The sequence below is a fragment of the Myripristis murdjan genome, chromosome 4 (assembly GCF_902150065.1).
Source record: "Myripristis murdjan chromosome 4, fMyrMur1.1, whole genome shotgun sequence".
Taxonomy (NCBI): domain Eukaryota; kingdom Metazoa; phylum Chordata; class Actinopteri; order Holocentriformes; family Holocentridae; genus Myripristis; species Myripristis murdjan.
The window spans coordinates 35,562,063-35,582,385 of NC_043983.1; the positions used below are offsets into that span (position 1 = coordinate 35,562,063).

General features: G+C 45.6%; 1 protein-coding gene across 1 annotated transcript; it reads right to left on the minus strand.

The window, feature by feature from the left end:
- Positions 1-4,066: 4,066 nt before the first annotated feature.
- Positions 4,067-17,869, minus strand: thop1 (thimet oligopeptidase 1). The gene is made up of 14 exons (XM_030050283.1): positions 17,773-17,869; positions 15,187-15,393; positions 12,563-12,711; positions 11,830-11,937; positions 10,210-10,312; positions 9,422-9,579; positions 8,928-9,063; positions 7,576-7,718; positions 6,663-6,886; positions 5,871-6,072; positions 5,167-5,353; positions 4,798-4,926; positions 4,528-4,664; positions 4,067-4,373 (listed from the first exon to the last, which is right to left on the minus strand). The coding sequence occupies exons 1-14, from the start codon at positions 17,783-17,785 to the stop codon at positions 4,212-4,214; spliced, it is 2,058 nt and encodes a 685-aa protein (XP_029906143.1). The 5' UTR covers positions 17,786-17,869; the 3' UTR covers positions 4,067-4,211.
- Positions 17,870-20,323: the final 2,454 nt, after the last annotated feature.

The following is a 20,323-nucleotide window of genomic DNA, read 5'->3' on the forward strand; positions in this document are numbered from 1 at the left end:
CACACACACACACCTGCTGCTCCCCTGTGCTGAGCGCAGTGATTCTCCTCTCAGCTCAAATCTGAACTTGAGTGTAAAATAAAAACCAGTCCCTCCCATCAGCAGCTGCTGTCCCAGTTCCACCAGCAGCAGATCTCCAGTGTGCCTTGCAGCTCCCAGTTCACTGTGCAGAGTCAGCACACACACACACCGTGTCACTGAGAGCGGGAAGGAAAAGACGAGCTGGCGTACGGCGGCGTGTTGGGGCCGCTGCAGCTGGGGAGGGGCGTAATATTCTGAGAAAAAAACTCAGATATTCTCTGAGATTAAAATGGTACATTTACAAGGAATAATCTCACAGATCTATGAGGGAAAAAAATTGGGAAAAATACTTTTTGTTTTTGTTTTTCTTTGTTTTTTCGGTCCAGCAGCCTCACGGCTTCACTTCGCTGAATCTGGTTCTTTGATTTTTTTTTTGACACAAAAAAAGTAAAAGAAACTATTTTTCCTCATAAAATTACCACTTAAATCTCAGAATTTTTCTTGTAAATGTATGACTTTAACCTCAGAAATTCGGAGGGGTTTTCTTGTATGATTTTTGGATATATATTTATTTTTTCAGTGGCCGGAGCATCACAGCTGTGTGTCCTCAGCGACAGAGATATTGGCACTCCATGTGGCCGAGCTCTGGAAATGCTTTTAATTATTAAAAAGTAATTTGTTAATTTTCTGATCATTTTCTGGTAATTGTCTCAGAACGATTTACAAAATACACACACACGTCTCTTCATGTTGTTTGTTCATTTGTATGGGTTGATTGTCCGTGTGTGTTTGTATACGGCACAGTGAAGGGCACCTGCAATTGTCACCGTGTGCACACAGTGACAATAGAGGCTTCTATTCTATTCTATACAAAAAAACCTCCACATGATCCGCTGTGTGAGTCACAGCTTCAGAGCTGCTGGAAGGTTTGTTTATTCACTTTGACAGAGCCAGGCTAACGACTCCCATAGACTTCAAGTCTTTATGCTAAGCTTACAGGAAATGCTACCCATAGGAACTGAACTACTGGACGTCCAGAGGTGGAGATGGTAAAAAATGGGATTTTTCCTTTAAAGCTGACTGACTGGATGAAGTCCAGCTCCATGCAGTTTGTGCTGAAAAGCAGACGGAGCTTCTTCTCCTTTGGCGTTTGGAAAATGAGGTGATGATATTTCAGCTTCGGTGACAGAAGCCGTGATGTTGATGACAGACGAATGAATTTCAGTCGTTTATCCGGTAAAAACACAAACACAGTCCAACCGCAGCCTCACAGAGACGCTCGGACTGCCTGCCTCTCCTCCGCTCACGTCTTCATCAAATCACACTTTGGGTTTTTGTTTGTTTTGGCTGCTGGTCGGACTGAGGAGGACCACCTCCCCTCACACTGCGGCTTCACTTTGACATTCACTTCATTAAACAACCATTTGACTCATCAAGATAAAACATTACTGGACAATCAAACTGTTAGCTGGAACACCAGTAACACCAGTGAGACCAGTAACACCAGTAACACCAGTAACACCAGTGAGACCAGTAACACCAGTAAGACCAGTAACACCATTAACACCAGTGAGACCAGTAAGACCAGTAACACCGGTGCACGTCTGTGTTTCCTGCAGCACGCCACCTGGAGCGGTTGGCGCCACAGCACGCCTCTCTTCTTCAGTGGTGAAATCAGCACAGTGTTTACGGAGCGTGCCGCTGGGACGGCGAGCCTCCAGAGCCCGGAGCCGACAGCTGGGCCACGCCGCCAATTACACCGAGGACAGGAGCCATCACAATAATAACCATGATGAAGGCACATTAGAGTGTGTGTGTGTGTGTGTGTGTGTGGCTCCCTCAAGACTTTATTTCAGCCTCTGAACAAAATTCACTTCAGTTCTTCTTCAGTTCACTTCTGTTTTTTTTTTTTTTTTTTTTTTTTTACCTTTTTGTAATTTGGTGTTCATTTTTTAGTTTTATTTTTACAAATTTGGGGTCATTTTCTGGTATTTTTTGTGAATATATTATTATAAATATAGTTTTAAGACGATGTATTTTTTACTAGTTTTGATAATTTTCTCGTAAATGAATCTAATTAATTTTTGAAACCTTTTGAAACCAAGGAGCTCACAGGTGTGCTTTTACTTTGTCAGGTTTTTTTTTTTTTTTTGGTCAGTTTTTGATGGTGACGGGAGAGCGAGAGAGAGAGAGAGAGAGAGAGAGAGAGGCAGAGAGAGAGAGAGAGAGGGGGACAGAGGGACAGAGAGAGAGGTCGACCTGCAGCAGAGCGTCAGGACTGCTGTGCTGACGCTCTCACCTGGCCCAGGTGAGCCACCAGGCACTCACACTTGCAGGTTGTTTCTTTTTCTTTTTCTTTCTTTTTTTTTCTTTTAATTAACTCTTTATGCCTTCATTTCTCAAACCAAAAAAAATCTGGTACACAAAATTGCAAAAAAGCTGCATGTTTGCCAGAAAGCGTAGCGTCTTGTTCGAAAGGATAAAAATATAAAAGATGATAGAAAGACAAAAAGAACAGAAAGCTTTTTTTCCCAGTGCAAAAGTGAGAAAAAGCCCATGGGGAAAAAAGTTAAATATATAAATGTTACAAATTACAGGAAGCATGCAAAAAATATGAAAATATTACAAAACATATTTAACGGCATTTAAAATATGAGAGTCTACTGCCTCACCAAGAAAAATGCATGTTCATAAATACAATAAAATACAATAAAATATATATTTTCATTTTATTCTTTTTTATTTTTGGACTGATTCAGCGTCCAGAGCTGCAGCTGGTTGTTGTTTTTGTGGCTCCTGTTTGTGAGCTGCTTTGTTTTGAGGCTCGGCTGCCGGCCTGAACCTGCAGCTCCCACAGGACTCTTTCATCATCAGCAGCAGCATCATCATCATCGCCGTCAGGTGGAAGGCTGCTGGGGATTGTAAAGGCATCAGGACAAACATCCAGGTGACGACACTCCACCTGACACCCCAGCCCTCCTACATTTCCCAGAATGCCTTTCACCAATGCTGACAGGGGGACTGACATGCATCAGCTGATAAACAGAAGCTGCAGTGCATGCTGGTCTATCTGCCGGAGAGCCCCGCCCCTGCGTCTCCGCAGCGTGTTCATTATGGATCCCACTGGAGTTCTGGGCAACAGTCACCTGTCTGCTGAAGCTGAGGTTTCATGTCAGACCTGGTTTTCTTAGCCAATGGGCAACAGGTCAACAAACTTTGCAACCAATCACAGCACTGGTGGGCGGGGCTTGCCCAGAACTCTGGTGGGATTCATAAACCCTCCCAGAGTGAAAAGAAGCTAAACTCTGCAGATGAACCCTCTGAAAACGAGCTGCTGCTTTTCATTTGGTTCTAAACATTGCGGGGAATTTTCTGGTAATTTTCTTGCAATTTCATTTTAAATATTTAATTCCACTTTTGATTTATTTATTTGCTTGTTTAAAGTTTATGGCAATGTTATAGAAATATTCCTCATCCTTACTTTTGCATAGTTTTCACTTTTTTTTAACTAATTGTTAGTTCATTTTTCTGGACATGTTCTTGGAACATTTTACTTTTCTTGAACATTTCCTGATCATTTTTTGGGTGATTTCTTGCTGATTGCTTTCAAAAACAACCAAAACGCCAATCAAGTGCAGCATCGCTGAGCTGACGGTTAAATCGTTTTATTCAGTATAAATACAGTTTTCTTGTCTGTTTGCTGATTTTCTTATAATTTCTTGCTAATTAGCTCATCACCTTTTTTCTTGTGTTTTTGACAGATCAAGTGAATTTGCTCTGGTTTCAAGAGGTGTGTGTGTGTGTGTGTGTGTGTGTGTGTGTGTGTGTGTGTGTGTGTGTGTGTGTGTGTGTGTGTCAGGGAGGAGACAGGCGTCATTTTTTCATTCACTGAAGAAATGACTTGTGGGAAACGTGTGGTTTTAATGCTGCAGGTGAAACACTGCCTCCACCTTCAGCGGCAGCGAGCCCGAGGGTTCGGCTCCTGGTGGATTTCACGGCAGCAGCTTCAAACTCTACAGCAAACAGGAAGTGGAGAGGCGGCACGTCGCTTCAAATTCTTTTATTTATTCATCTTTTTCCACATTGGGTTTCTGTTTAGTTATTTTCTAGAAAACCGTAGTCCTTGGTTACCGTCAGGTGTAGTGATCAGCGGGTTGTCTGGAAGGGAGCGGGGGGAGTTACGTGATTGGTCAACACGGGCTCGGCGCGGACGCGTCCTGCTCCACTGTCAGTCCTTTGCTCAGGAGGAAAGCTTCTTGTTTCGGTTCCCGCCCGAGGAACTTCCTCAGCATCTCAGAGGCGTCTTCAGAGCCGCCGGGCCGCAGGATGAACTTCCTGTAGTCCAGACCGACCTGCGGGACCAACACGTCACATTTTAACATGATGACAGGCAGGGGGCGCTGCATCAGCTTCCTGCCACCTGCTGGGGAAAGCACGAGCTGACCTGCCAACAGCGAGGTTTACAAAATGTGATGTGTGTTGTTGGGTTTTTCACTGTTGGCTGACCTTGGGGTTCATGATGCCTTCCTCTTTGAAGCGAGCGTAGAACATGTCCATGGAGAACACCTCGCTCCACAGGTAACCGTAATACTGAGCATCGTAGCCGCCGGCCAGGTGCCCGAAGGTCGCGGGCATGTTGGTTCCTGCAGGTTGTAATGGAAAGGTCAAAGGTCAGGGGATCAAACCAGGGACAGTGAGGCAGAGTACTGCTGTACAGAGGTGTGTGTGAGTGTGTGTGAGTGTGAGTGTGAGTGTGTGTGTGTGTGTGTGTGAGACCTGAGGAGGCGGGGACTCCCAGGATCTCCTCACAGAGGCGAGCGTACTCCTCTGCCGGGTCGAGGCCAGACCTGGTGTGCAGGGCCTGGTCGACTTTAGCCAGAACGATCTGCCTCAAATTAAACAGACCTGAGAGAGAGAGAGAGAGAGAGAGAGAGAGAGAGAGAGAGAGAGAGAGAGAGAGGGAGAGGTAGGGAGAGAGAGAGAGAGGGTAGGGAGAGAGAGAGAGAGAGGTAGGGAGAGAGAGAGGGAGAGAGAGAGACAGAAGTATAACATCAGTATAAAGCAGTACTGCAGCACTGATACTGCAGTATGAAGCAGTACTGCAGTACAGGTAGCAGGGTCAGTGCGACTTCCTGCTCCACCCACCGGTGTTGGCGAGGCGGGACTTGATGAGTTTGTCCAGCAGGTCGTCGGGGATGGGACTTCCTGTCTTGTAGTGGCGGGACATCCTCTGCAGCGGCTCCTTCTCCCAAACCCAGTTCTCCAGCATCTGGGACGGAGCCTCCACAAAGTCCCGCTCCACATGAGTCCCGCTGAACATGGCGTAGTCCGCCTGCACACACACACACACGCACACACACAGCACTGAGAAACATGTGACAGGAAACACTCCACAGGCAGGAAGTGAGGCGCTCGTCCCTCTGTGCATCAGCATGTCTCATATTTCAATGAGGTTTATCGCTTTTTGTATAAGATATAAACACATCTAGAGCTGCAACAAATAGTCAAATAATCAATTAGTTGCCAACTATTTCAGTAATTGACAGCTGTTCTGATCATTCATTCATTCATTCATCGTCTAAACCGCTTATCCTCACTAGGGTCGCGGGGGGGGTGCTGGAGCCAATCCCAGCGCTCATAGGACGAAGGCAGTGAGACACCCTGGTCAGGTCGCCAGTCCATCGCAGGGCCTGTTCTGATCATTTATAAATAATTCTGAGTCTGTTTAAGAAGGAAACTCCCACATTCTGTGATCCCTGCCTGTTGGGTGTGAATGTGTTTTTCTGAAACCCTGCTCAGGACCGGCTGTGTGTGGTGTGTTTGAGCCCGGCGGTGTTTCGGGTGCTGACCTGAGCGCACAGCTGGTGCATGACGTGGCCGAACTCGTGGAAGTAGGTCTCCACCTCGTCGTGCTGCAGCAGCGACGGGGCGTCCGCCGTCGGCTTGCTGAAGTTGGCCACCATGGCGGCCACCGACATCTGGCGCGTGCCGTCGGGCAGCAGGCAGCCGGGCTGCAGGCCGAAGCAGGCGGCGTGGCCGTACTTCCCCTCCCTGCAGACACAGCAGCCTCGTGGTCACGACACACACACTGCAAAAACTCAAAATCTTACCAAGATTATTTGTCTCATTTCAAGTCAAAAATGTCTTATTACTGAAAATTTGCTTGTTTCATTGGCAAAATTTGTTTCTTGTTTCTAGCTAATTTTCACTTGAAATGAGAGACAATTGTCTAAAAACAAGTTACTTCTGAGGTGATCATGTCTTATTTTAAGTGTAATGAGATATTTTGACTAGAAATAAGACATTTTTGACTTGAAATAAGACAAATAATCTTGGTAAGATTTTGCGTTTTTGCAGTGCACCCACCCACACGCACAGCACTAATCCTGACATTTTAAAGGTTTTACTACAACAACCCCACATCACCACTTTAATCTCAGTTTTTTCTTGTAAATTTATGAGAATATGACAAACGACAATTTTGAATTACCCTAACACACCTAATCCCTGCCCCTCTGCTGTCACTATCAAACAGAACAGATTAATCAGTGCATAATAACGTTTAAAATAAAATAAAAACAGATATTGTGACATTTGGTTTGATGGATGTCTCTGAGCAGGCCCCGCCCACCGCGCCTCACCTGGGGAACAGGTCGAGGTAGAACTGGCCCACCACCTGGCCGGACATCCGGTCGGTGACGCAGTACAGCGTGACGTCGGGGTGCCACACGGGGGCGCCGTCCACCAGCTGGAAGCTCAGCCCCAGCAGCTCCTGGTAGATGTCCAGCAGACCCTGAGTCACCACCTCCATGGGGAAGTACTCCTTCAGCTGGTTCTGATCCACCGCATACTGCGTCTCCTCCACCTGCAGGGGGGGAGGAGGAGGAGGAGGAGGAGGAGGAGGAGGAGGAGGAGGAGGAGGAGGAGAGGGCAGACAGGAGGAGGAGGAGGAGGAGGAGGAGAGGACAGACAGGGGGAGAGGATGAGATTTGATCAGAAAGAGAGCAGCTGTTCCAACATTTAGACGTCCCACACAAAGTAAAAATGGCATCTTGTTGAAACTGGTGGTTTTCTGTGGGATCCTCAGCAAAACGAGGAAAAGTGTCTTTCGTTTCTTTTCATTTACTTTAATTTAAATGTTTTACACTCAAGAAATCAGACATCCATCCAGTAACACTGACCGAATCCTTGAATATATCATTTGAATCATTATAAATAACGTTTTGTCATTTTTTCTTTTTATTTAATCCTGATTTTCTTGTTTTTTTTTTTGTTTTTTTTTTTTTGTTTTTTTTTTTGTTGTGGTCTTGCTCATCTGCTCATCGCCTTTTTCCCTGCATGCAATTCACCAGACATTACGACCACACAAAAATATGTACCATGATGGTTTTACCAGTAAGGTGGCCTCCTCGTCCTACAGTGTTTTGCTTTTTCGAGGCATCGTGGGCTTCAGTATCTCTGAGCCGTCCTGAGATCTTACATCACATCTGCCCCCAGGTGAGGCTCAGTCTGCAGGCTGCTGACTCAGCAGGTGTCCAGGTGTGAGGCTCCTACCTGGGTCATGAAGTAGCGCGTGTCCCAGGCGTGGAGCTGCCGGTCAAAAGGCAGTCCCCTCTTCTCACACTCCTTCTCCTTGAGCTTGAGGATGACCGCTCGCTCTTCGTCGCCCAGCGGCTTCAGTTTGCGAGCGAGCTCCTCTGGAGGAGGAAACGCAGAGCGGGACAGAGGATCAGCACAGCGTTTCCTTTTCTAAACAAGTTTAATACCTCTAACAATATCCATACGTCCAAACACTGCAGGAGGCAGGTGGGTACCCAGTGCTCTTACACAGCACCAACATTTATTCATCATGAGGAATAATTAATAATTTAGCCACTACTTACACTATTCAGCATGATGATGCTATGATGCTATGTAGAAGCAGCGATCCTCTTCTTTACTTTGATTTTGAGACAAATTTTCAGCAGATTGATACCTGGTCTGTTCTGTGTATTTGGTGCAGGTCAGAGGTCAGTTTTAGGTTGAATGTGTTGGGCTTTTACCTAGATTCTAGCAGTTTCCTTCAGATCAGACACAGGCTGGAAAAACTCTAACTGAACCTTTTTTTTTATTCTAGGTCAGTATGACAGCTGAGTTTGATGCCAGGATTAACGTCAGTGAGTGGAGACTTTTAGAAAATAAACTTCTTAAGGCTAAAAGCAGCTTCTAACTCACTGATTTGGGAGAAATTAATAAAAATAACAGGCGTGTCAGTCTCAGCTTTGTGACTCTTAAATATCTGGCCGGAGGGTGTTTCATAAAGCGTGATCATGAGCAGTCACCGGGATTCCTGAGTCGCAGCTGCTGCAGAACCACGTCTACCTTCTGAAACGTTCGATGACAAGCTTTTAGAAAGTCTTCATGTTCATCACAGTTGGAGTCATATCAGCATGTTCTCCTGTGATTCTTTATTTAACAGATTGTTTTGTCTGAACTGAAACCTGTGTGCCTGCCTGTGGCTCCCTTTGGCCCGTCCATGGCACTGAGGGATGCCAGGAAATGAGATAAAATGACAAATGACTGCTGCCAATCCGTGCCCTCAATTTGCCCTTGAAATCTGAAGGCACAGCTTATAAACCCACGGGCATGGATTTGTAATCCAAGGGTGCAAATTATAAACAGGAGAGCACAGTTAGTAAACTAAACCAAGAGTTCAGATTTAACTTGTTTTTTCCTCAGCTGACCCCAGAGAGGATCCACACAGGAGGAAGGGTTCTCCTGGTTCCTTGGTAGAACCTGATCTTAGCAGCTTTGTGAAGCAACAGACACCACAGGCAGGCCGTGCAAATGTTCAAAATGCAGTCCCATGACACGTGAGTCTGTGAGTGACGTGTGAGTGATGTGTGAGTGATGTGTGTGTGGCTCACCCAGGAAGCTGGCCACCTTCTTGCCGCTCTTGGCCATGTTCATCTCCAGGATGAAGTCGGCGTGGGTGCTGAAGCCCAGCAGGGCGCTCTTCTGAGCCCGAAGCTCCACCAGCTCCTTCAGGATGGCAGAGTTCTCCTACACACACACACACACACACACACACACACACACACACACCCAGTTCACTCAAAGCCCCATCCACTTATTTTAACTTCAATCACTTCACAGCAAACTTTGATGACTTGTAATTTAATATAATACACACAACAATGATCAATGATAAATAGTTTTCTGTGTTGTTTTTTTTTTTTTTTTTGGCTGATTTCCTGCACAGGTTTCAACTTTACTTTAGGATTTAAAACACCTGGAGGGAACAGGAGTGATGAGAAAACTACTGGGGAATTGGCAAAAAGAAATGAAAAAATGAAAAAACACAAAACTATCTTTTCGTATCAGAGGCTTGATGCGGCGATGATGTTTTTCTCTGGCTCACCTCTTTGCAGCGGGAGTTGAAGGCTTCCTCCAGCATCCTGCGGGTCTCGGGGACAAAGCATTTCTTCATGGTGGGGAAGTAGTGAGGATACTTCAGCGTCACCTTCAGCTTGTCTCCGTCCTTCTCCAGGGAGCTGAGGAAGTCTTCCGGCAGGCCGCCTGAGAACAACATGTGTGTCACCTTCTGTCCGACCACCACAGGAAAAACATCCTGTGTGCACAGACTGCAGCGTGGACGAAGGACGGCCCGCTGGCACGTCCAACCAACATGCTGCCTGTCAGAGGCTGCAGGCTTAATATCACTGAGAAGTTTGGCTAAATTTTGTCGAGGGGAAAAACTGTTTCCAGCAGGTCCCTTGACCTCTGACCTCCAGATGTGTGAATGAAAATGGGTTCTCTGGGCAGCCACGGCTCTCCCCTTTGAAGACACGCCCACCTTCTGCTAATCACATGCAGTCTGGGCCACAAAGCCTGCAGTCCACATGTGTTCTTGTGGCCTGTTGTAAAATGGTGTGTTTGTGCAGACTGGGGCCTAAACAGTCTTGGAGCTGCATCAGACTGGAAAGCTGAGACTCTTGTGGATTCAATGAGCCACATGTGATTCTAAACTTACTGAACTAAATAAACAATTAAAAATCTCTATAGGTCTCTCCAGACCTGCAGACATGCAGATAAAAGTTGAAGAAAAACATACGACCTTGAGCAAAAGACACGAAAAGCTGATCTGTGTTGCTCAGTGTTAATGTACGGCAGGAGAGGCTAATCCAGGTGATAATGTGGCTGACTCACCCAGCTCCTCCCTGGTGAAGGACAGGCAGGTGGTGTCTTCATTCAGATGCTTGTTGAAGTCGATGCAGAGGTTGCTCAGCTTCTTCTTGATCGTCTTGATCTCCTGTCACAGCAGAGTCGACATGAAGACGAGTGAGATGCTGAAATCAGAGTTCAGAGAAACACCGACCAAACCACAGACCGAACCCCCACCCGAACCATGGACCAAACCCCCACCCAACCCACCAACTGAACCCCCGACCGAACCCCCGACCAAACCCCCAACCAGACCACAGACCGAACCCCTGACTGAACCCTGGACCGAACCACGGACCGAACCCCGGACCGAACCACAGACAGAAGCCCCACCCGAACCACGGACCGAACCCCCAACCGAACCAGCAACTGAACCAGCAACTGAACCTCCGACTGAACCTCCGACCAAACCCCCAACCGAACCAGCAACTGAACCACGGACTGAACCCCCGACCGAACCAGCGACTGAACCTCCGACCAAGCCACAGACCGAACCCCCACCCGGACCACGGACCGAAGCCCCGACCGAGCCAGCGACCGAACCCCCAACCGGACCACGGACCGAACCCCCGACTGAACCATGGACCAAAGCCCTGACCAAACCAGCGATGGAACCCCCGACTGGACCACAGACCCCACAGACCAAACCCCCGACCAAAGCCCCGACTGAACCAGCGACCGAAGCCCCTACCGAATCAGCGACTGAACCGCTGACCGGACCACGGACCCCCCAGACCGAACCCCCGACCGAACCACCGACCCCACAGACCGAACCCCCGACCCCACAGACCAAACCAGCGACCCAACCACAGACCAAACCACCGACCCCACAGACCGAACCACTGACCACACAGATGGAACCCCCAACCGACCTCACCGACCAAACCAGCCGACCCGCTTGACGCCGACCGGTGCCGCGACCGGGCCGCCGGCCGGTGCCGCGACCGGGCCGCCGGCCGGTGCCGCGACCGGGCCGCCGGCCGGTGCCGCGACCGGTGCCGTGGCCGGCCCGCCTGACGCCGACCGGTGCCGCGGCCAACCTGCCTGATGCCATCATCATCATCTTCACAGATGCTCTGCCATCTGCGCTTAGTGGTCACATTTCCATTTCCATTTGTAAGAAAAATGTAAACTAGGCTACACAACAGAAAACTCCAACAAAAAAACTCAGCAAGCAAATCAATTTCTTCCATAATGTCTCCAGAAACTAATGTTTGTAAATAATAGCCTACTGGCTGAAGGTTTAATGGTTGACACTTGTCACTTGTCAGTTTGTAGCAGCCTGGTTAACTGACATTCTAACGGACCAATCACAAAGGAGATCATATTTAGGCCCGCCTCCGCGGCCCCGTTCTAATCGGGCCAGCACCAGATGTCAAACCGGGCTGAAATCTTTCACGGTTGGTTCCTGGAACCAAGCGGGCTGGTGTAGTGGGAATGAATGCGGAACCGTGAATTTCACAGCACAGCGCGGCACGGCACTATAGTGGAAAAACGCTACTAGAGTCTTTCCACCACTGATTTCTTTCTTGTGATGATTTTCTTTTCCAAAATGAATCTACGGGTTTCCAGAAAGGTTCCTCTCATGTTCATGCGTCAACAAACCTCTTGTGTCTCTTTGGGCAGGTGGAGGCCGTTCCTCTTGCCCAGTTTGATCAGTCGCTCCATGTACCTCTTGGACTCTGCACTGAGGCTGTCGGCATCGATCTTCTTCTGCAGAGAGAAGGCAGACAGCTCATGAGGACGATGGAACTCAATCACTCAGCGGGAAACATGTCTGGCCATTTTTATCCATTTCAAACCAACACAACCGGAACCTCCTACTGATCACCCACCTGACTGTGAAGGCCTCACACAGATACCCAGCGGTGACCAAAAGTACCTAAAATGGCAACTCTGCAGTACTTTGAGGTATTTTGGGTACATTCAGCACTTTGGAGTATTTTTTGGTAAGTGTTTGGGCAGTTTGTGGTACTTTGGGTATTTAGTAGGACGAGTTTTTGGGGTGAAAATTTTTAACTTATTTTAGCTTGTAAACAATTATTTAGGAAAATTACGCTTGACTGATTTTTTTTAAAATTATTATTGTTTTGTTTTTTTTAAATCTCATGCCCCCCCTGCAGTGTACTCCAACATGCCCCTAAGAGGAACATGCACCCCCAATTCGAGAACCACTGCTGTAGAGGGTAAATTCGCACCACATTGATTTATATTGTCCCAAAGAGGTGCTGAAACCCTCTTCTCTGTTTGATGTCAGTAAAATGTCATCTAAACTGAGGTCAGATGTACCTGTCTACCCATCTACATGTCTATCTGCTCATCCGTCTGTCAAGCTCACCTCCAGAGCGACGATCCTCTGGTAGACGTCCTCCCTCATGCTCATCTCCACATCGAACTCAGACAGCCTCTTGTCAGCCTCGGTGCTCGCTGTCCGAACCTCCTTGCTGGGGGAAACGTGCTGGGGGAAGTCCAGCATGTTCCTCTGGACTGGGGGGGACAGGGGACGTTAGCAGGACAGGGGGACAGAGAGGGAATGACATGCAGCAAAGGGCTCCAATTTGAACCCAGGACGCTGCGTTCAGGACTCAACCTTTGACAAGTGGCATGCCCTCTACCAGGTGAACTACCGGGGCGCCCCCATACTCCGATTTTTTTTTTTTTTTAATTTGTTTGGTTTAGGCTACATTTCCAAAGGGCATTCTTTGTGCCCACTAGGCGACCTGCGCTATTTCAGCGTTTGTGAAAGGCGTCTGAACTAGCAGGTGGACAATCAGTGACAAGGCGATTTGACTCGACGGTTTTCAGGACGCAGCTCTAGGAAACACCAAACGCTGTCTGATGTCAGCCTCACTGAGATGCTCAGACTGTCTTCTTTTTCTCTGTTCATATCTTTATCAAATCAATACTGAGGTTTTTTTGCCTGCAGGTCAGACTGAGGAAGACATTTGAAGAATCACTTTCGACTCTGATCACTTCTCATCAGGATTTATACACTAGATAATTTCTCGACTATGGAAATAATCATTAGTTGCAGTGGGACTTGTCATTTACTCCTGTAACTGTGATTAAAACCTTATCGTTCATCAGCCATCATGCACAGATTGTAAACCGATGCGGCCTGGAGTGGACGTGTTTTCCTGCCGGTCGCTCGGCGGCTGCAGATGACAGGTAGCAACTTTCACTCTGTGCTTCAAAACAAAGCAGCGGCTCTATTGTGGGCGGCAGCGGCTGGTTCAGCTGCTTTCTGTGGAAAGTGCTGATGCGCCTGCAGCATCACATACCTCAATCCTGCCAACTCAGACCTTTCAGCGCTCACAAAGCCCCAGAGAGGAGCACCAGGTGTAGCTGCCATGGAGCGAACTGGAGCACCCCGAGCCTGCCACGTGACGACCCCCGGCTGACCCCCGGCTTTCACACCCAACTCATTTAATGTCGACCGGCTTCTCAAAATGCAGCGCGGTGTGTGCTGGGATAGAAAACGCAAACGCACCTACACACGTTTCTATATTGACATTAGATCGACATCATCTCCATTAAAACACACATTATAAACCTGAAAGTGATCTGTGACAGGTTTCATTCTCATTTTAACAGGATAATTAACCACAAAATAAACTGGGAGGGAAACCACTGCAAAGGGCTAAAATCATTTTATTGCTGATGATCTGTGCTGGTTTCCTTCCCAGTCACTTAGTTTGGAATTTACTTCCCCACTTTCCCCAAAAAATACTGTTTTTTATGTTAGAAATGTTGCCAAAGTCAGAGCATTTTTTTTAAAACTCAGAATAGATGCGTTTTTGTATTACACGCTGTCTGGAATACTGTTACTATACTAATAATATATAAAGAGAGAATTCCAGCTAGTCCATAACACTGCAGCCAACACTCAAACATAAAGTGCTGTTCGGTTTGTTAAATGATGGAAATGAAAAAGTTTGCCGTGACATTTCCTAGATTGCAGGCGGTTTGTTGTTCTTGGTTCCTGCTGCTGTTGTTTCACTCGGAGCTGCAGCTTTGTATGAAGGCGCTCGGGAAATAAAGGTGAGCTGATTTCAGTTGCACTGCACCTTTACTTCCAATCTAAACAGCGTACTCTGGCCGCTGCTCCACGCTGCCTCCTGACAGCCTGAACGCAGTCGTGATGAGAAATTAACTGGCAGTTTCTGAGGAAGATTTTAGCTCCCGCAGCAATCATGTCCACACATTTTTATGTTTTTCATTGTTGATTATTATATATATATATATATATATATATATATATATATACATATACATACACACACACACACACACACACACACACACACACACACACACACACACACACACACACACACACACATACATACATACATACATACATATATATATATATATATATATATATATATATATATATATATATATATATATATATACATATATATATATATAAAAATACACAGTGGCACACGCCGGTATTGCAGTCAAATTAGAAAACTAATCTGCTGACTGCTAGCTGATGATGCATCGCTGTGCACTTCCTGACTGGTTCAAGTTAAGGCCGGGCGATATGGACACAATATTGTGACGATACTGTAGGGATGATTACTATGAGAGTTTTGATAAACAATCATTAGTAATTTGGTCTTCAATATCGGCCGATACTCAAAGTCCCGATATCGGAATCAGATGGGAAGTGAAGAAGAGTGGACCAGTCCATGTCTAGTTTTAACTGGCACTGTTGAAATTGTGAGGAAAAATTACATTGGGGTGTATACAGTTACTATCCATTATTTAAAATATACTGTAATATGAATTTTAGGTCTTATCACCCAACTCAAACTGCAGCTGCTTCATAAAAGTCTGTGTGAGAATGTGTGTGTAGGTGTGTGTGTGTGTGTGTGTGTTTGTGTGTGAGAGAGAGAGAGAACCACAGCAGTGACATCACACTCGGCCGTAACATCAGCGGCGGAGGCTGACCTGTGTACTCGACCTCGACGTCGGCGATGGCCTTCAGCGTGTTGTCGAAGGTGACGGCGGCGAGGTCGAGCCCACCCACGGCGTCGTACACCTGCTTGGTGCTGGCGATGAGCTCCTCCGACAGCCGCTGGATCTGCTCGGCGTCCAGGTCCCAGCGCAGGCGGTTCTCAGAGCAGACACGCCCCGGGCTGTCAAACACCACCTCTCCTGCAGCAACACACACACACACACACACAGTCCATCAATCCAATTAAATCAAATTCAGTGAGTCAGCGATTTATTTCAATATTTATCCGGTAAAAACACCAACCACTGCCTAAGTTCAGCAGGTGCAGAATATTGCTATTCTCAGATCACATCTTTATAAAATAAAATTAATATTTGACTTGAAGCCTCAGTTCAGTTGGGACTGGAAAAATCAACAGAGATGTCAAGTTCAAAGCAGAAGAGCGAACTGTTTCAACTGGGGATGAGAATTTGGATTGATTTAGTCCTTAATAAATCCCTTCACAAAAAGAGCAAGCATCATAACATGTCAATTTCACCACAGGAGAGACTTGATGTTATCTGCAATATGGTGGGAAAAAATGTGTGCCTATATCGGCCAAAAGGGAAGCAGAAAAATAAAATAAAATAAAATAAAACAAAAATATCATGCACTTCATCTGATCCTGTTGACCAACTAAGCATCAAAGTCACTTCTCTCGTTTTCTGGTTTACAATAATAAAACTGTGATTCATGCAACTGCACAGTTTCATGTTTCCCTGTTAAAAACACAAGGGAAATTAAAAAAATAATAATAGAAAAACAGAAAAAAAATAACACTTTTTGTTTCACTATGAAACAGAAAATGATTGATCAGAAGGTATGTGAATAATGAAGAAATATTTCTGCACAAAATGTAAGAAACATCATCATCAGGTTGCGATGACTCCTTCTGCCAGCAGGTGGCAGCGTTGAAGCAGGAGACAGTCTGAAACCCTGAGTTTCAAACGTGACATCTCTAGAATACGCCACTGTCACTGAAATGTGTCACTCTGCGTTTTGTCAGTCAGTCCGTTCATTTTGGTGTGAGACAGGAGCTCCACCTGCAGCTGCCGGGAGCAGCCATCACCCCCGGGCCGCTGAGCCCTGAGCATCAGGCCTCAGCTGTGAGCAGCCACCGCTCACTTTGTTGACTAGAATACTCACTAAAGGATTTGTCAACAACATCATTCCCAGGGAGAAAACAAGATGAAACCTTTGTTGACAAAAACTGAGACGAAATATGAATTTCATAAGGAATTTGAAAAAATGTAATAATCATAAATATAATACAATAAGAAAAAAAAAAAAAAAAAAACATGAAAAAACCAAAAACCGAATGAAAACACAGCTAGTGATCTCACTTTGCAAAGGAACTGATATGGGCAAACTTTACTTTTGATATGATGTATTACGATATATTATACATATTATGAAAATGATCATGATAATGATACGGTAGGATATAAGTGCAGGATATAAAGTGCAGGATATAAATCAAAATGTCCTATCTGTCACAGATGGAACAAAGAACTACTTCTCAAGCCCTGGAAGCCCTGAGACCCGCACCCACCCCAAAGACCCCTGACAGTCCCTGGAACCACCCTGTCTGGATTATGAAGGATTATTTAGTCCAGGAGCAGTTGGATTAGATATTGTGCTACCAGCCTTAAGTGCAAAAGACAAACTCCTGTGTTCAGCCTGCAGTTTGGGATTAACAGCACAATGACAGCAGCATGCAAGTAAACTGCTAAATATAGACTCAAGCCCCCAAACTCGAAACCCCACATCTCTTCGGCATTGAGGACACAAGGCACCATTCAAAAACCCGTAAACTCAATGATTTATTGCTTGTCAGGTGAAGTCCACAAGCCGCACTACAAAACTCAAGACTTGCCTTGAACGTTTAGGAGCCACAGTTTGCTTCGGCACACACACAACCAACCAAACTGCAAACTACTTCATCTCCAAATGTCAAGTGACCGCAGCGGCTCGCAGCCGTGATGCGCGGAGGACGCGAGTGTGAGCCGGATAAAGTTGGAAATTTAGCTGGAATGACAGCGGTGTGGTGGAGCAGGTGGGTGCCGAATTAACCAGCAGACACTGCCGATTCAGAAAAGCACAACATTTAAAAAAAAAAAACTCGACAGAATAAGGCCGCTGAGAGAGAAACACAGAGAGAAGTCAGCGCTCATGTCACCGCTAGCTGCAGCCGCGGGGTGAGCTAGGACAAGCGGGCATCAGGATAACAAAGGAGGCAGAAATATCGCGAAAGGCATTTAAAATACAACCGGCTACGTTTGCTTCGTCTCCAGGGAACCAACAGCCAGCTAACACCGATTTATACTGAATTAATGTAGATAACTGTGAATATACATAACTTTAGTGCACAGCTAGCAGCTGGCGGCTAGCTACATGACTTCGCCAAATAACGTTAGAGAGCAGAGCCCAAACACACCGGGAGCCGAGCAGAGACACGCCGGCACGCTGCTCCTGCCTCCGGGCTCTCACTGGAACCTCCAGCCGCCAATTAATATCAATAGATCAGCGGATAAACTCACCTGTCGGTCCCATGTTATAGAAAATCAATCACAAGGTTTGTCAGTGATGGTGTGCTGTGCGGGCTGTCACTCAGCTCCCCTGTGGCTCAGCGCTACTCTATTAAAAAATAAAACTTCCGGTTACATTTTTCAAAATAAAACCGATTTCACATATGAACTTTTTGTAAATAAATGAATAAGTAAAAATACCAAGCACGTTATTGGAGAATAGTCTTCAGGATATATGTACGACGGTGTATTAGGGACAAAAAAAAAAAACGGAGCCAGGAGAGGTGTGGGGGGATTAATATTCCGAGAAAAAAAACTCAGAATTTCCGAGATTACGGTTACTCGGATATTCTCTGAGATTGAAGTGGAAAATTTCCGAGGAAAAAAAACACAAATTTCGAGGAAAAAAAAAAAACACGAAATTCTCTGAGATTAAAGTGGTAAATTTATGAGCGAAAAAAAGGAAAATTAGTGTGTTGTCTTCTGAATCGGCCCAAGTCACAATGCAATCTTCTCAAAGTCCAGATACTGAGGAGAAGATTATGATTCTGGGCTAAAAATATTTCCATTTTACTAAAACTCATTATCAGACTTAATCTTGACATTTTCTATTTGTATATACTATATAATTGAACTAACAAGTATATGCAGAATAATTAATCAGTTAATACATAATTAAAAATATTCATAACCAGCACACACACATCCATGTACTCCTCCCAGAGGACACTGATGTAGGACGCCTTAACCAAAACTGTGATTATAATTTTACATTTCCATATCATCCAGTAATCTTCAGAATCACAATCACTTTATTGATCACCGAGGGCAAAGTGGCTCAGCTGCAGCTGCTCACATTCTCATGAGAGAAATTAAATTATACGAAATAGAAAAAGAAACACAAAATATAAAAGTATGCATTATGTCTCAATATGTGCATTAATACTACACATTAATTACAGAAATAAGAAATTTAACATATGTACAATAGTCTGCCTTTATACTCCATACACACACACAGGGATACTACACTGCTGAACTGTTGTCAAGTCCTACAGGGACAAATTATTGCACGTCTTTTTATAATTGTTGAAGCAATGAGTAAAACACCTTTACATTTCATGAGTTTCTTCAGGCAAGGTTTCCTCATGTTTCTCACAACACAAGCAGGGCCATTTTAAAATACATGACCCAAATGAACCCATGGATTTTATATTCCATCTAAATTCCCTGAAGGACAGGCGGTGAGCACTGTGCAGAACACAGAGGAACCGCTATTGGACTGAAAACATATTTAGCGTAGGCCTTTTCTTTAACCACATGTGGACATTGAGTATTTCAATAACGCTTATTTTTCCAAACATCGCAGTTTTGACAGTATAAACTTTACCTTTAATTCTGTCCCTGTAGCAGGTGAGCCTGGTGCAGGTCAGTGCAGGTTAATGTCCCCAGTCACATGACCTGCCGCTCTCCCAGGTGACACCAGACATCTCAGGTGAAAACCATGCAGTCTTCTCTCCCTGACAGCATCTCCTTGTCGTGTCTTGGTGTGTGTGTGTATGTGTGTGTGTGTGTGTGAACCAGAAAAATACTGGTTCTTAACTGGTTCTTCAAAACGCTCTCTGGTTCTACAGAGAACCATCAGCAGCTGATGGTTCTCTGTGGGTGGTGTGTCTGTGTTGGCTGAAGGGAGAAACACTCGCATTCTGGCCATGTTCTCATGAAGGTGAGGAACAGAGAACGCCACAGAGGACCACAGAGCTGAGAGATTACAGAAGGTTCTTTAGAGCTGTGTTCCCCAACCCAGTCCTCAAGGACCACCTGTCCTGCAGGTTTTTGTTTCAGCTCTGCTCTTTCACACCTGATCCATTTAAGGGCTTCATGCTGATTGGTTGAAGCAGATCTACCGGAACACGGTCTGGGGAACCTGCTTTAGAGAACATTGTAGCTCTGAGATGAGACTGACTGAGGAGCATCTGCAGCTTCATGGGTTTATCAACACACAGCACAGTGAGGCTGCCGGTGGGCGGGGCCTCAGACTCTGACTCACAGACAGCCAATCAGATGAAAGATCAGTGAGTTATGCAGATCAACATAATCAACAAAAACACTTAACCCTCACCTGTTTACCTGTGATGACTGACAGGCCTGACAACAGCAGTGCTGCAGCACACCTGTGTGTGTACAGGTAGACTTTTTACACATGCTCAGTTTCTTATTACTGTATTTATGGTTGTTATATTTTGGTGGCCAGCGCTCATTTTGGTGGATCTTTTTTTTTTCTAAAGCACACATTTTTATATTTCATATTTCTTTTTCTGTGTCACATAATTAAATTTTTCTCTTGAGAATTAAAACCACTGCAACAGACCCAGTTTTCCTCTTGGGGATCAATAAAGTATTTCTGATTCTGATTCTGAATGTGATCAGCTGCAGGATAAAGTTATTTATTAGGGGTTAGACTTTCATGAACAGGATCAGGCGACTGAAACCCTGAGCTGTAACAAAAAGCTCAGAAACATGGAACACAGAAGTGATGTCAGTTTGTCCTGTAAAAACTCTG